Source organism: Muscardinus avellanarius (assembly GCF_963383645.1).
Source record: "Muscardinus avellanarius genome assembly, chromosome: 2".
Classification (NCBI taxonomy): Eukaryota; Metazoa; Chordata; class Mammalia; order Rodentia; family Gliridae; genus Muscardinus; species Muscardinus avellanarius.
This window is the reverse complement of record NC_137787.1, coordinates 189,233,943-189,251,123: the sequence shown is the minus strand read 5'-3', so window position 1 is coordinate 189,251,123 and position 17,181 is coordinate 189,233,943. Positions and strand designations below refer to the sequence as shown.

General features: G+C 41.8%; 2 protein-coding genes across 4 annotated transcripts in view; one reads left to right on the top strand and one right to left on the bottom strand.

Moving 5' to 3' along the window:
• Positions 1-17,181, bottom strand: part of IPO5 (importin 5) — a gene marked incomplete at both ends in the record, with an annotated part of 62,617 nt that overhangs the window by 14,552 nt on the left and 30,884 nt on the right. For all 3 annotated transcript variants that reach the window (XM_080689186.1, XM_080689187.1, XM_080689188.1), the window contains 7 exons: positions 2,548-2,631; positions 5,111-5,329; positions 8,393-8,566; positions 8,648-8,737; positions 8,829-8,953; positions 12,990-13,096; positions 16,886-16,973. In XM_080689186.1, coding sequence (XP_080545312.1) covers positions 2,548-2,631; positions 5,111-5,329; positions 8,393-8,566; positions 8,648-8,737; positions 8,829-8,953; positions 12,990-13,096; positions 16,886-16,973 — 887 coding nt within the window. The remainder of the gene's footprint in view (positions 1-2,547; positions 2,632-5,110; positions 5,330-8,392; positions 8,567-8,647; positions 8,738-8,828; positions 8,954-12,989; positions 13,097-16,885; positions 16,974-17,181) is intronic.
• On the top strand, positions 15,446-15,910 carry LOC308279863 (coiled-coil domain-containing protein 126-like; the record flags this gene model as incomplete). Its single annotated transcript, XM_080720046.1, is given in 3 exon segments — positions 15,446-15,588; positions 15,590-15,594; positions 15,597-15,910. Coding segments are annotated over 3 exon segments (462 nt in total).

Sequence of the window (17,181 nt, the reverse complement as noted above, 5' to 3'; positions counted from 1 at the left end):
ACATTTCCTAAGTTTCAATACTTAAACAGTTCTCCGTCAATGATGAAGTTCTATGTACTTCCTGCACTGGGAAACAAACAGCAGATAAGGCTGTCCTACTTTCCCCTTATGCAATTCCAGGCCCACAGTAGTGGCCCACGACTACACTCCTAGTGAGCACAAACTCATTACTTAAAAAAAAAAAAAGAGGTATAGCTCAGTGGTGAAACCTTATTTGGCCTAGCCCCCCAGAACCACACACAGAGGAAGAAAAAATAATTACAAAAATTAAGCCGGGAGTGGTAGCGCATCTTATAATACCAGTACTTGAGAGGCTGAAATAGGGGAATTACACAAGTTCAAAGCCAGTCTCAGCTACTTACTTAGTGAGACATTTTTCCAAATAAAATATAAAAAAAATAGGTCTGGTTGTGTAGCCTTGAGGTAGAAAGTCCCTGGGGTTGTATCCCCAGTAAAACACACACACACACACACACACACGTTAAAAAAATAAGCAATTCTAATTGTTTTTCTCTCTTGGTACCTGCCTTACCTAAATAAAAACAAGCATGTCCAGTCCTAGGCACTAAAATTTGGAGGCAGAAACATGTGAATGTCTCTGCTCCCTGGAACTTCATTCATAAAACATTAAAACTCAAAGAATGAGCTGGGCATGGTGGTGCACACTTGTAATTCCAGTACTTAGAGGCTGAGACCCTTTTTCAGACTAGAGAATAAAAAATAGGGCTGGAAGTATAGCTTAGAGGTAGAATGCCCGCCCCCAAGTTCAATTCCCAGAACTGTAAAAACACAAACATTAAAAAAAAAACCCAAGAAACAAAACTGTCCCTTCCTACTAACTGTTCTAAATTTCTGTGTAAGCTGAGCACACATGGTGACACATGCCTGTAATTCCAGTACTAGGAAGGTTGAGACATGAGGTTTATAGGTTCGAGGCCAGCCTCAGTAACACAGCAAAACTGTTTCAAAATTAAAAATAAGCCAGGTATGGTGGCGCACACTTGTAATCCCAGCATTCAGGAGACAGAGACTGGAGGATCATGGTTCACAGCCTCAGCTACTTAGAGAGTCCTAGTGCAACTCAGTGACATCCTGTTTCAAAAAATAAAGACTAAAAAAATAGGGCTGGGAGTTGCTCAGAGGTGCAATTCCCCTTGGTTCCATCCCTAGTGCCGCAAAAAATTAATAAAAAAAATATATATAATAAAATAAAAATAAGGCTGGGCATGGTGGAATACACCTGTCAATACAGTACTTGGGAAAGTGAGACAGGAGGGTCACATGTTTGAGGCCAGCCTCAGCAACTCAGCAAAACCCTCGGCAACTTAGCAAGACCCTCTCTCAAGATAAAAAATAAAATACAAATTCGGTTTTCCAATAACCTTAGTGATTTTTATACTCCAATATCCAACTGTTTGTCTGCCTATTTATTGTATATGCAGACACACTTCCCACTTAATTGTAAAAATAAAGTTAAATCATTCTACAAGTATGTATTGGGTCTTTTCCACACGCAGACTGTCCTGCCCGCTGTGGATTCATGGTTATGGGTCACAGTCCTCACCCACCTCCTCACAGTTTAGTCTCCTCAATCCCCTCCTCACAGTTCACAGTCCCCTCAATTACCTACTGTTAGCAGTTTTCAGTATCCGTCCAGGCTTTTGTCTTTGTATATACAAAGATGCACATATTTATATATCACTTTGCAAAGAAAGTAAAAAAAAAATGCTTTCTTTGAAAATGGTATTTTCCTATTTAAGCTGTGATAAACCATTACAGTATGGCTGTGTAAAGTCAAATTTAACTGAACTTTTTTTTTGCGGTACTAGATTTGGAACCCAGGGGCATTCTACCTCTGAGCTACAGCCTCAGCCCTATTTTTTTTTTCATTCTTTATTTTGAAACAGTCTCACTGAGTTACCAATGGCTTAAGTAGCTGAGGCTGCCCTCAAACCGAGATCTTCCTGTTTCAGCCTCCCAAATGCTGGGATTACAAGAGTGCGTCACCATGCCCAGCTAACTGAACAATTATTAACTGCCTTGTTATATTCAGGCGGTATGACATGGGTAGAGAACACTGCGTTTCTGTATTTCTCTAACAGGGAATACAAGTCATTGGGCAGTCAAAGGGCTAAGAGATACTCAAATAGAGATTTTTTAAATATTTGATAAATCAACCTTAAATTCTGGAGAAAGATGTGCAAAATCACGAGTAACTGAGACAACCGAAAGCCACGACTGTGATGACACTGTGTTCAGGAGAGTAAGAAGAGACTAGGGCAGAGCCATCAAGAACAGCAGGATGAGGGAGAGAAAGTCAAAAGGAAGGGGGAGGGATTGGGCAGGCAGGAGGGTGAAGAGGCGCGCACGTGTACAAGCAGAAGCAACCACGACAGAGAAAACATGACTCTAGAAGCAGAACAAAAGCTAGGGGTTCACCGTATCTCGAGAAGGCTATCAACTTTCTATTTTTTTATTAAGTACATTCAACTTTGTGCTAGCCACATCTCAAAAACAAACCAAAGCAAATGCAGCAAGACTGTCTACCTGAGGGTCGTCATCCTCCATGTCATTGAAATCCGTCTGGGTCTTCAACAACAGCTGCATCACATCTGAGGCGTCCTGCATGAACTAGAGGGAATACGTGCAGAAGCACATTAGTATTATTGACACCTATCAGTCAGAAAGGCACTTCTTACTAATTGTGTTTTTAATGTAGTACCTTAAAATTTTTACCTATATTATTGTAACAAACAATGTTTTTCTAGAAAATATGCTTTTCACAGAAGGTCAAAGTAAACTGCAGTATAAAGATATTTCTAATAGCCGGGCGTGGTGGCGCAAGCTTGTAATCCCCGCGCTTGGGAGGCGGGGACAGGAGGATCGCACGGGTTCAAAGCCAGCCTCAGCTACTTAGTGAGGCTTTCAGCAACCTAGTGAGACCCTGTTTCCAAATAAAATATGTAAAAAAAAAGGTCTGGGAGTATAGCCTGGAGGTAGAAAGCCTCTGGGTTCCACCCCCAGTACCACCACCACCACCACCACCAAAAAAAAAGATATTTCTAATAGCACCATGTTTTGGTCTATGACAACATATTTCAAGCAGTAAAATTTACTTAAAATCCAGAAGGAAAATACTGAATTGCTCCATAAAATTCACTGTATTATTATTTTTTTTATATTATTTTTATCTAACTGCACAATTCTAGGAATCTCTATTGTATAGTCAGGCAGTATTTTAAAGATACAAAGTATAGGACCTACAGATGTTTGACTGGTAAGGTTCTTAGTGTCCCACAGAAACAACTGAAGAGAAATTAATACTAATGCTGGTTTTATTTTATATTATTATTATTTTTGGTGGTACTGGGCTGGGTGTGGAACCCAGAGGCTTTCTACCTTCGGGCTGCACTCCCAGACCTATTTTATACTTTATTTGGAAACAGGGTCTCACTGAGTTGCTGAGAGCCTCACCAAGTAGCTGAGGCTGGCTTCGAACCTGTGCGACCCTCCTGTCTCAGCCTCCCAAGCATTGGGATTATAAGCATATGGCACCACGCCCGGCTCTAATGCTGGTTTTGAGAAGAAAGATGACAAGGTTCTAGAGAAACAGTTCTGAGGGTCAGAACATTAAAGGTCAATGGCATAGGAAGCTCTCCCCACCTTTTTTTCTGGTACTGGAGCATTCTGCCTTCAACCTACACCCCTAGCCTTTAAACAGGGTCCCAAACTAGGTGGTTAGAGTCTTGATACTTTATTTTTTTATTTTTTACAGTACAGGGGATGGAACTCAGAGGCATTCTACCTCCAAGCTACCCCCAGCTCTATAAATATAAAAAATATATATATATACACACACACATATATATACATGTATATATTTATTTTTTTTTTTTGCGGTACTAGGAATGGAACCCAGGGGCATTCAGCCCTGTTTTTTATTCTTTTTTTTGAAAGTCTCACTGAGCTAATATGTAGCTGAGGCTGTCCGCAAACCGCAATCCTCTTGTCTAAGCTTTCCAAATGCTGGGATTACAAGTGAGCATGACCATGCCTGGCTGAGTCTTGTTACTTTGTGGGGCTGTCCTTAAACCTTTGACCCTCCTGTCTCAATCTCCCAAATAATAGAATTATAGGCCAACTTCTTTTGGATCAGCTCAGACAGCTCTGGCCTAGTGATTCTTGCAAATTTATCACACAGGCAGACATACTTCCCACTTAAAAAAAAAGATATTTGACTTTTTTGCTTTATTTATATATTTGGTACTAGAGATTGAACCCAGGGGCATTCTACCTCCAAGCCATGCCCCAGCCTTATTTTACTTTTCTTCTTTTTTTTTTTTTGGTGGTACTAGGGTTCCTGGAAGCCCTTCTTCCTCCGGGCTACACTCCCAGACCTATTTTATATTTTTGAAACAGGTCTCTTATGCCAGCACGGCTGGCTTCGAACCTGCGCGATCCTCCTGTCTCCGCCTCCCAAGCGCGGGGATTACAAGCGTGCGCCACCACACCCGGCTTACTTTTCATTTTGAAACAGGGTCTCACTAGGTTGCTGAGGCTGTCCTTGAACCTGCAGTAATCCTGTCGCAGCCTCCCAAGTTCTGGGAGAGTACAAACATGTGTCTCCACGCCTGGCCACTTGATGCTTTTTGGATCTCCAGGAAAGCAACTAGCTTGTTTCCAAGCATGTGGTTAAATGGGACCAAACAGCCGGGCGTGGTGGCGCACACTTGTAATCCCCATACTTTGGAGGTGGAGAGAGGAGCATTGTGCAGGTTCATGCAGACCCTGTTTCTAAATAAAAATATAAAAAATAGGTGTCTGGGAGTGTAGTCCGGAGGCTACAAACAAAGACTAAACATAAACATACAGATGTCAAACTACACATTTCCCAGGAGACAGACTATGGTGACAGAGAAAAGGGAAGCAGCAAAAGCATTCCCAAGTTAAGAAAAAAACCCTAATATTAACAATGAAAAAAATGTAGGCAACAATTTATATATAAAGTAGTAATGTCAAAGGAGAATGAAGACAAACAATCTAGTATCCAGAAGAGTATTCATGTGAAGGCACCCCTCTTCCCATAACCCCAACACAACACACCACTCACCTTTTCCTTTCCAACAGCCAGACCAATGAGGCTGATGCACTCGATGGTCTTTCCCCTCAGGAGTCTGAGCTCCTTCTGAACTGCGTTCTCCACAATGTGCTTCAGTGACGGCATAAATAAATCATAGTAGGGGACAAATTTTTCTTCTGCAGTATCTGCAACTGATGCAATGGATGTCACAACTTGTTCCAAAACTAGCTTGGTACCTTTCTGAATCAACTAGGAGAAGGAAGACACACAACATAAACTACTTAAAATGAAAACCTGGAAGAAATAATTAAATTTCAACTCCAAGTTCTTGAATGTCTCTCTGAAATAGCAAACTGAAACCACTCCTCCAGAAACAGAAGCTATAGCTTTTGGAGGAGGTTTCTATAGACAGGTCTCCCCTCTGATAACACAGTACCCCTTACTTGTTTTTGCTTTCTAGCAGAGCACAACTGGTCCTATAGCCCAAATCTTGAATTTTTTGTACACATAAAGCGTAATGCCTTATCTTTTCTCATTTCTTCCCTGTTTCCACTACTACTGTATTTTGTACTGTCCTACTGTGCTATGGAGAGTTCCCTTGTTCATTAACTCAATGCTCCCTGGACAATCCCACTGAGGAACCCCAGCGACACTCTGGCTCCTGTTTCTCCTCCACTGTGACACACAGATGATCCCCATACCTGCACCAGACCCACAGTTTGCACTAACCTGGATGATAATAATGCTTGAGTGTCTGCAGCTGGGCCCATATTGAAGCGCTCCATACTGGTTTACAGGAATATGAGGCCCAGCAACAACCACACTGAGCAGGCCTGGTCACTTTCTATGACAAATTCTACCACGCCTTAAAGAGGGCAACTTCCTTCTGCATCTCGGCATGTACTGCTTAATAGCTTAACCGTGTTGCTGACCTCAGAGAAACATCTTCCTTCTCTATAGGGCTACCTTCTCTTCCTCCAACTCTGAACACTATCCTCTTTCTACACCAACTCTTCAGCCATCTCTTTCCTTCAGTCTTTTAAGAAAACCTGCATATGGCCTTGTGTGTGTGGGGGGAGAGGGGGGCAAGCAGACACAGAGCCACCTCACCTGGCGGCCCTGCTACACAACCCACTTGTGAAGTTGTGCTGTACTCATCGAGTACTCTCTACCTTCACTTCTACCTCAGTCTTCAACTTACATGGTTCCTTGAACTTATTCTTAGCCTGCTGTCAGCTGACACTGAACACCCAGGCCTTTGTTTCAAACTCTTCTTTGGCTTCTGAGATATTGATTCCTCATTTTTCCCCTTGCTCTCTGACCAGTCACCAGTGCTATACAAACCAGTTTGTGAACTTTGTTACTGATCCACACTAAGCAGAGGAACTGGGAGCATTTTAGAGCAATGCAACAGCAAGTTCACGTCTCTTGAATCTGACAGTAAAAAAGCAGTCTTTTATTTTTCTATAGCTTTAAAAAAAATTAATTTTTATAGCAGTAGTCCATTTCCATTGTGTTTGAAAATAAAAAACTAGGCTTTAATTCTTCTTTTCTTATTTATATCTTCTCTTTCACACATTGGCTGTACTGTTAGTACACTGTTGTACTAAAGCATTCAACTGGTTTCAGGCTACTGTAATCATGAACCATGTACTTGGACAACCAGCACTTATTGGGGGGGGGGGGTTGAACCAAGAAGCATTCTACCTCTGAGCTATATACCCTTAGCCCTTTTTATTTATTCATTTATGTTTTTTGTTGTTGTTGTTTTTGTTTTGCTGGTACTGGGGTTCCTGGAACCCTTCTACCTCTGGGTCACACTCCCAGACCTATTTTTATGTTTTTATTTGGAAACAGGGTCTCTAAAAGCCACCGCGGCTGGTTTAGAACCTGCACGATCCTCCTGTCTCTGCCTCCCAAGCACGGGGATTACAAGCGTGCGCCACCATGCCTGGCTATTTATTTATGTTTTGAAACAGGGTTTCACTAGGTTGCTAAAAGTCATGCTAATTTGCTAAGGCTGGTCTTGAGCCTGCAATCCTCTTTTCTCAGCCTCCCAAGTACTGGCAGTATAGGTATGGCCATCATACCTGGCTACCAGCACTTATTTTAAAAATTCAACTTACTTTAAAAAAGACATTACTTTGTACATATTATCAATTTTGTCACTCTGTAGAGAACAGTTAACAATGTTTACTTGCTTGTTATTGCCTGGATCTGGAATGCCCCATCAGCAGCTCATGTGTTGAAGGACTGGTTCCTGATGTGGTGGTGTTCAGAGGGGGCGTTGGGGAAGGAGGGCTCTGATATCATCAGTGGCTTCGCCCACTGGATATATAATTTGAAAGCATTACTGGGACATGATGAAAATCTTGGGAGGGGGGCTAGGTGAAAGAAGCAGGTCACTGGGTGTGTCCCAGAAGATCCCGCTGGCCCAGGCCTTTTGCTCGCTGCTCTGCCCTGCCGTGCCAGGCCCTCTTCTATGATTTTCTATCTCACCAACAGGCCCAGAGCTACAGGCCAGCAGACCAGGGACTGCAGTCTATACTCTTTCCTCCTTTCCCACTTTTTTCAAGTATTTTATCATAGTGAAGAAAAGGTGGCTATCACTTTTTACTTCCGACTTTTAAAATTAAAACTAGCATAAAAAAACATTAATACAGTGAAATATCTTTTAGAACCATCTCTTTCAGCTGGGCATGGTGGCGCACACTTGTAATCCCAGTACATAGGAGGCTGAGACAGGAGACCCTCCACAACTCAGTGAGACCCTGTTTCAAAACAAGAAATGAAAAACAGGGCTCAAGGTGTAACCGGAGGCAGAACAGCCCTGGGGTTCAATTCCTGGACACACACACACACACACACAAATCATCTCGTCTCCCAACTTCCATTATCACTGTCCAAGCTCCCTGGACAATGGCTGCGTGATGATGCTGCCTTCGGTCTCAACCCTTTTTTCTTTATGCCTCCCAACGCCAGCATGTACACTGACAACAATCGTGTCACCATTTCCGAGCACCTACTAAATACAATGGTTCTTCCAAATTTACACAAAGCAAGCTCAGAAATCCCTCAGCCCTGTTTTCAAGGCCGCCCGCATACTAATTTTACTAATCTCTAGGCAATGCCTCTTTTAATTCCAGCACTGGTCCATACTCTGGTCAAGGCGGAATTATTTTACTGGTAAGAGCTTGAACTGTCTTCCTCCTGCCTCCATCCTGATGGTCTTACTGAAACTATTCAAGTCTTACCCATTAAATCAGGCTAAATTAATCTCTAAATAGAAGGCGTTCAGACTGCACAACTCACCTCCTGAAGCTTAAGTACCATAATGGAGTGCAGATGCTTCACCAAATTGTCTAAGTATGGAATAAGCAGCGACTTGGGGCAGTCTTCCGTGAAGTTGATGAGGGCGGCAGCGGCGTGGGCCTGCACCCGCTGGTTGCCTTGGTCTTCCATAGTCTGGAGCAGGGCTGCAATCACCTGGGAGATGAAGCACACTATTTACAATAGCCATCCCTCTCCTTCAAGCTTGACTTGAGTAGTTACGGATTTCCTACTGACCTTCTCATGAAATTTCTTTTGGAAACCAGGTGCAAAATCTGTAGCCATCTGTCCCACAGCATTGCACGCTGCATATCTTACTCTTGGATGCTGGAATATGTTTCCTTGCATTAGTAAAGGAAGTAGGTCCCCATATAAAACTATGGTAACAATTATGAATCAACTATTTATTGGTACTTACAGGATCTTGAAGAAAAAGTAAAACGAAATTCACTATCTCATTTAGAATTCCTTCCATTTGCTGGTGGCATCCTTCACCAATAGCGGATAAGGCCATCAACCCCGCATGTCGATATTTCCAGTCAGCTACGGAAAAGAATCACATCCGAAAGATTGTTAATCAGAAGCTACAAACATCATTCCAGGAGTCAGAAGTGTGAAAATTCTTTTTTGGAAAAGAACAAAACATTTCACACTTTAACGAGAATAGCCAGAAAAGGTACCAGGACTGTTTTTGTTTCTTTTTCTGATGGAGTGTGACACTGTGGATAGAACCCAGGGGCATTCTACCTGAGCTGCACCTCAGTTTTATTCCACTCCTTTATTCTGAAACAAGGTTCCTCTAAATTGTGGAGGCCTAAGTTTCTGAGGCTCGCTGTGATCTTCCTGTATCAGCCTCTTAACGTGCTGGGGTTACGAGCGTGCAGCACCACACCCAGCAGGACTATTTAATTTTTAAAAGTGGTTATATCAAACAGCATTTCTACTACATAAAGAGACTTTCACCATAAGACTGAGTAATGAATACTTGAATTTTCTGTCACACACTGCTGTGTTTTGAATATAGATTTACTGATTCCCGTGACACTTTAGGCTGACTGTGAACCTGTGATCCTCATGAACATTGGGATTACAAGTATGTGTCCACACTTTTTTCCCCTTTTTGGCACTGAGAATTGAAACAAGGGGCACTCTAAGTCTGAGCTATGCCCCCAAAACCTTTTATAAAATTTATTTAAGCTGGGCATAGCGGCGCACATTTGTAATCCCAGCATTGGGGGACTGAGACCGGAAGATCACAGTCTGCAAACAGCCCCAGCTACTTAGGCCCTTTGTGACTTCTTGAGACCATGTTTCAAAATAAAGAATAAAAAATAGGGCTGGGGGTGTAGCTCGGAGGTAGAATGCCCCTGGGTTCCATCCCCAGTACCATAAAAAATTATTTATGTATTTTTTTGTTTGTGGTACTTGGGGATGGAAGCCAGGGGCATTCTGCCTCTGAGCTATACCCCCAGCCCCATTTTTTATTCTTTATTTTGAAACAGGGTCTCACTACGTAGTTGAGGCTGGCTGTGAAACTGTGATCCTCCTGTCTTAGCTTCCCAAGTACTGGGATTCCAAGCATACACCATCACACCTGGCCTGTATTATGGTTTATTGTTTATTTTGGGGTGTTTTTTTTTTTTGCAGTACTGGGGATGGAAGCCAGGAGCATTCTACCTCTGAGCTACTCCCTTGGCTCTACTTTTTATTCCTTATTTTGAAACAGTGTCTCACTGGATTGCAAAGGGCCTCACTAAGTAGTTGAGGCTGGCTGCAAACCACGATCCTCCTGTCTTGGCCTCCCAAATGCTGGGATTACAAGGCCGCACCATCACTCCCGCCTGCATTTATTTATTGTGGTAATAGGGATTGAACTTCTATCTCAGAGCTACACCCCCAGCTCTATTTTACTTTTTATTTGGAAACAGTATCTCATTAAGTTGCTGTGGCTGGCCATGAACCTGTGATCCTTTGCTCAGCCAAGTGGCAGCATGTGCCACTATGCCTGGCTATGACATTTCTTTTCTTTTCTTGTGGCACTGGAGATGGAACCTCCAGGTTATACTCTCAGACCTATTATTTTATTTGGAAACAGTCTCATTAAGTTGCTGAGAACCTCACTAGGCTGGATTCGAACCTGCGAGCCTCCTTTCTCAGCCTCCCAAGTACTGAGATTACAAGTGTGAGCCACCACACCTAGCTATGACAACATATCTTTAAGGGGAAAAAGCCAAGAAAAGATGCTCCTTTTAAATAACTTATTGGATAAAACCTTATTTGTATTCTAATATTAACAATGACTATTAGCTTTTTGGTTAATAGAATAATTAAACAATGTTTATTTTACGGAGTGCTACAACCCATTCTAGTATATAAGTTCCTTCTCATTTCAAAATATTTCTATTTATTATATTACAGTAATATAGCCTATGCTTCTTCAAATTCTTTGTGGAGTAAAGGTAAATGAATATATAATAAGGCGATGGTCTGAACACAGCACTAACAATGGTACTCAAAGTCAGACCCCAAGAACCCAGAAATTTCCTGGGGGCATGGGTTAGTAGGTTGAAATTATTTTCATAGTCGGGCGTGGTGGTGGCACGCTTGTAATCCCAGCATTTGGGAGGCTGAGACTGGAGGATCATGGTTCAAAGACAGCCTCAGCTACTTAGTGAGGCCTCTGGGTTCAAGCCCTAGTTCCACAAAAGAAGAAAGTGACCGTGGTTTCTAACTAGGTAAACAGTAGAAAGGGAAGAGTTCTCAATAATTCTTTCATGTGAATCTGGTAATATTATTCCTTTTTACTACTTTAAGATCCTGTATTAGCTGGGCATGGTGAAGCATGCGTATAATTCCAGTACTTACAAGGCTGAGACAGGAGGATTGCTTGATTGAGGCCAGCCCCATCAACTTAGCAAGATCCTGCTTCCAAATACAAAGTGCTGGGGGTGTACCTCACCAATAAAGCACCCGTGGGTTCAATTAAAAAATATATTATCCTGTACTGCCAGGGGTTTGGCTCACAGATAAAATACTGGCTTAGTATGCTGTAGATTTTGGATTCAAATCCTAAGACTAAAAACAAAATAAAACTTATCCTGTATCACTGGTTCAACATTTGTGTCTCTTGAAATCTACCCCACAGGTAAACATACTCATACAAAAAGCAGGGGACGTAGCTCAATGGGAGAATGCTTGTCTATGATACACAAAGCCCAACGTCTGATCCTCAGCAACAAAATTCAAAACAAAATAAATACGCCCAACAGGATAAGCCAGGAGTTCTGTAGAAGATTGTTTAAAGTATTATTTGTAAGCAGCGAAGACTAATATTTACTAGGAACTGTGGAATGCTCTACAGCTGTTTAAAAATGAGGTAGGCAAGCCGGGCGTGGTGGCGCACGCTTGTAATCCCAGCATTTGGGAGGCTGAGATCGGAGGATCACAGTTTGCAGACAGCCTCAGCTACTTAGTGAGGACCTCAGCAACTCAGTGAGACCGTTTCAAAATAAAGAATAAAAAAAAAAATTGGGCAGGGGTGTAGCTCAGAGGTTGAATGTCTCAGGGTTCCATCCCCAGACTCCCCCACACACAATAAATAAATAAAATAAAAATAGAGGTAGGCCATTATGTCATAATATGATAAACAGTTGAGCAAAAGTTTAGTGTATAATATGTCTATATTGCATATCCCTCTTTAAAAAGTTGCACACCACCAGGCTTGGTGACACTCTTGTAAACCCAGTACTTGAGAAGCCAAGACATGAGGACTGCAATTTCGAGAACAGCCTCAGCAGTGAGACTTTAATCAACCTACGAAGACACTGAGATAGGGTGAACACAGATTTGAAGCTAGTCCCAACAACTTGGTAAAAACCCTGTTTCTTTTTTTTTATTAAGTACTGGGGATAAAACGCAGGGTGCATTCTACCTCCAAAAGACACCCCCAGCTCTATTTTTTATTCTTTATTTTGAAACAGGGTCTCAATGAGTTGAAAAGGGCCTCACTAAGTAGCCGAGTGTGGCCACTAACCCTGATCCTCCTGTCTCAGCCTTCCAAACGCTGGGATTACAAGTGTGGGCCACCACACGTGGCAAGACCCTGTTTCAAAATAAAAATAAAACAGGCCTGGGGATGTAGCTCAGAGGTACAACGCTCCTGGGTTCAAGCCCCAATGTCACAAAAACAGAAATCAAATAAATAAAAAGATGCACACATGCAAAGATGGGGTCAGAGAAGTCTCATAACTGCTAACAATGGTCACCTCTGAATATGAAAAAATGAACAAGTATTTTTGTATGATTAAAAATCTAAATATTTATAGCTATCGAGAAAGTCTGTAAAATCTTCTTTAGAATTTATAATTTTTCCCTATGCTCTGACACTGATTCTGAGTGGTGAATACTGGTTTAGCATAAGACAGTGCTTCCTAAATGACTAGTTTCATCAGAATGTAACAATTAGGCTAAACATGTTATAAACTGACAAAGACTATTTTTTAAACAGCCTAGGCATGTTAGAGTGTAACAATTAGAAAGACAACCACACTACTACAGCAACTGAAACGCAATAACTTACGGTTTTGAAGCATTTGCATAATGTGTTCCTTGATCATTGGCAAGACAAGCTTCCCACCAAGTCCACATGCCATCCGGTCTAAAGCGCTCTCACCAGCAACTGCATTGCTAAACACGCAAAATAATGAATGCAGTGTATTCAGAACACACAAAAATAGTACTCTACAGATATTTCTTTTTTTTTTCTTTTTGGTGGTACTGGGGTTCCTGGAAGCCCTTCTATCTCTGGGCTACACTCCCAGACCTATTTTTTATATTTTTATTTGGAAACAGGATCTCTTAAGCCAGCGCAGCTGGCTTCAAACCTGCACCACCATGCCCGGCTACAGATATTTCTAAACATATTATTAAGCCAGAATTAATTAATTTTCTGCATGTGGTATTAAAGTTATGGGCTAAAAACCCTATAGTTGGTGGGAAGGGGGAGAATTGCAAACAAAATTTTTATCATGCGCTACTTCATTTTAAAAGTCCTGTATCTGAATCTTATTTTTCAAGGCAGAGGTGAGAGCAGGCTGCTGACGCAAGTCGTTTCTCACTTCCTTGAAGTATCTTTCCAACACACCTGTGAGCAAACATCAACAAGTGGTGCTCAGAATGGACAGGATTCTCCCCCCTCACCAGGAGCCTATTTTTTTTTTTTTTTTTTTTTTTGGTGGTGGTGCTGGGAATTGAAGGCAGGGGCATTCTACCTCCGAATTACACCCTCAGCTCAATTTTTTTATTTTGAAACAGAGCCTCACTAAGCTGCAGAGGGCCTAAGTACCTGAGGCTGCCCGTGAATCCAGATCCTCCTGTCTCAGCCTCCCAAGTACTGTAATTACAAGAGTGTACAGCCATGCCCAGCTCAAGTTTACTCATCTTTAAAGGGGTACAAACTGCACTATTAAACCATGCAAAGGCAAAACAACATTTTCACGGAAAATTGAAGAAATTAAGAGACAGAAACTTTTGCACACTTATTCTGGCTCAGAACTGAAAAAACAGTGAATCTGTCAGGTAATTATCCTTAACTGCTCTGCAAAGACAAAATTTTAACAATGAAACCATGAATGATTTTTAGAACAGGTTTTACACCTACAAAGTCTAATTTTGAGCTGAGCATGTTGACGCACGCTTGTAATCCCAGTACTTGGGAGGCTGAGACAGGAGGACCCGGGTTCGTGGACAACATCAGCTACTTAGTGAGGCCCTTTGAAACTCAGTGAGATCTTGATTCAAAATAAAGAAAATATAGGGCTGGGGCATAGCTCAGAGGTAGAATACCCCTGGATTCCAATCCCAGTATTGCCAAAAAAAAAAAAAAAAAGAATAAATCTGATTTTGTTCATAGATTTAAAAAATTCCATTTGTCAATCCAGAAAAGTTTCTTAAACGTAGCAGAAAGGGAAGTGTTTTTAGAGTAAAGAACTGGTAGCAGTGTGCTACAGTAGCTGAACCAGAGAAGGGAAAGATCTACTCTTCAGCCCAGTGAAGGTTTTATACTTAAAAACAATATTCAAGTTACATATTAGTATTGTTCAGTAACTGGACTAAACCTCAAAAATGTAGCATATAGCCGGGCGTGGCGGCGCACGCTTGTAATCCCACTGCTTGGGAGGCTGAGACAGGAGGATCGCGCAGGTTCAAAGCCAGCCTCAGCTACTTAGTGAGGCCCTGTTTCCAAATAAAGTATAAAATAGGTCTGAGGGTATAGCCCGGAGGAAGAAAAGACTCTGGGTTCCACCCCCACTTACCACACACACACAAAAAAAAGTAGCATATATTCTATAAGTCCTAAGTCTTTAAATTTTACTTTGGTTATATCAACCACTAGTCTTTCAGGGAAATAATTCCAGTTCTTTTTAATAAAGAACTGTAGTATGGTATATGAGGGAGGATAATAGGAATGATATTAAACCTTGGGTCGGTAACTAGCTCTGTAACCTTAGACAGATCAAGCTTCACTCTCCACTTCTGTAGCTATATATCTTCGAGGACTTTATACAAATTTTCTCATCAATGCATCCTCTTCATCCCAGAGTTAAGCTGTAGTATTTTGGGAATATATGGTGTTTCATAGGAACTAAGCCTATGCATACAGAAGTATTCGCCACAATATGCACCACCCCGTGACTGAGGCCAAGGCCAGGTAAATGGAGGGTGGCTCCGGGGCGCCCCCCCCACCACCCAGGGTGAAGGGACCCGCCCGACTGTGGGATGCCCAGCCCACCGCTCGCTCCTTTCCGCTTTGACAGCTCAGTTCTGCTCTACTTTGGGAGAGGAAGTCAAATGTCCTTTTTAAACTCCCTCTTCCAGCTCATCTCCTGGGTGATTGAATTAATACAAGAGTAAAAGCAGCCTTGTTGAAGATGAAGAATATACAATTTTAGAGAGATTTTCTTTCTTACAAAAGTTTTGATTGGTGGCTTGTCTTCAGTTACTACTATTCAATCAAGTCTGTCTGCTTTACCAGAAATGTTTTTCACACTCTCCAGAAAAAATATGCCCCGGAAATCGAGTTTACTGTTGCTTATATTTGGACTCATTTGGGGATTGATGTTACTGCATTATACTTTCCAACAACCACGACATCAAAGCAGTGCCAAGTTACGTGAATACTAGACTTAAGCTGAGGAAAATAAGAACATGGTGAATGTTGAGAGTGGCGCATCTATAGTGGGATACACAGATCTGAAAAGAACAATCGCTGTCCTTTTGGACGACATTTTGCAACGCTTGGTGAAGCTGGAGAACAAAGTGTACTATATTGTCGTGAATGGCTCAGTAACCAATACTACCAATGGTACTAGTGGGAATTTGGTGCCAGTAACCACAAATAAAAGGATAAGTGCGTCGGGCAGCATTAGACAGCAGCTGAAGATGGCTGTGTGCTGCTACTCCACTGTGGATCAAATCATCACAGAAAAGCTTTTTAAGTGATGGCTACAACACACTAACACTTTATAAGAAAAGCTCCACACATTTTCAAGGAGTTTGCTGGATTCATTGAACTCTTAATTCTGTATATAAAAATTTAAATGTTACTAGTTTACTTTCAGGCAAGTCTTTTCCATGCTGTACTATTATCTCCAAAGGGAATTTGGTAGTATGGTTGATGTAGTAAGCAGGGATGAAATAAAATGTTATTTGTATGTAAAAAAAAAATCTTGAGTAAAAGCTATTTGTTTCATTTCAAGTTATAAGTTTGGGGATTAAAAAAATTTTTCTTAGTGGTACTGGGGACTGAATCCATGGCATTCTACCTCCAAGCTACACCCCCAGCCCTTTTATTCTTTATTGTAAAACAGGGCCTTATTAAGTTACTGAGGATGGCTGTGAACCTGTGATCCTCCAGTCTCAGCTTCTCAAGAACTGGGATTACAATGTGTGCTACCGTAGTCAGCTCATTGGTGTTCTTTTAAACTTTTCTTTTCTTTTTTTTTTGCAGCACTGGGGACGGAACCCAGGAGTATTCTATCTCTGAGCTACACCCCTGGTCCTATTTTTTAGTCTTTTTATTTTTTGAAACAAAGTCTCACTTAGTTGCAAAGGGCCTTACTATGTAGCTGAGGCTGTCAGCCATCCTGCTGTCTCAGCCTGTTGAGTGCTGGGATTACAAGTGTACACCACCATGCCGGCCTCTTAAACTTTTGTTGTAGGTCATCTTCCTTGATTACTATAATATAGTTTCATGTTTTATCTATTTACCACCTAAATGAACTTGCATTAAACATACTTTTATTAATCTAAATTACACATAAATACTCTTTAGGAAGTGTGATACGGAAATATGCACAAAGAAAGGCAGTGTCCCAGATCCCAAACTTGATCCCAAACAGAATGCAGCAGTCAGGAGCGGGCCTTGAGGCCAAAGCCCTTTGCCCTAGCTCGGCTCACAAGACTAGGTGTGGTTACCTATCAAAGTCGTCATCTTCCAGCTCATCAGCGTTGGCCCAGTCCTCGTCTTCTTCCAGATCCACCATCATGGCTAACATCTGAGGAACTAAAGAGTAATTTCACAGTTAAACACTGTGGTTTTCTTACTTTGTCACTATTACTATTTATAAACAGAAATTTTAATTAAGATTTATTTTGGCTGGGCGTGGTGGCGCACACTTGTAATCCCCGCGCTTGGGAGGCTGAGACAGGAGGATCGCGCAGGTTCGAAGCCAGCCGCATGTGCTGGCTTAGGAGACCCTGTTTCCAAATAA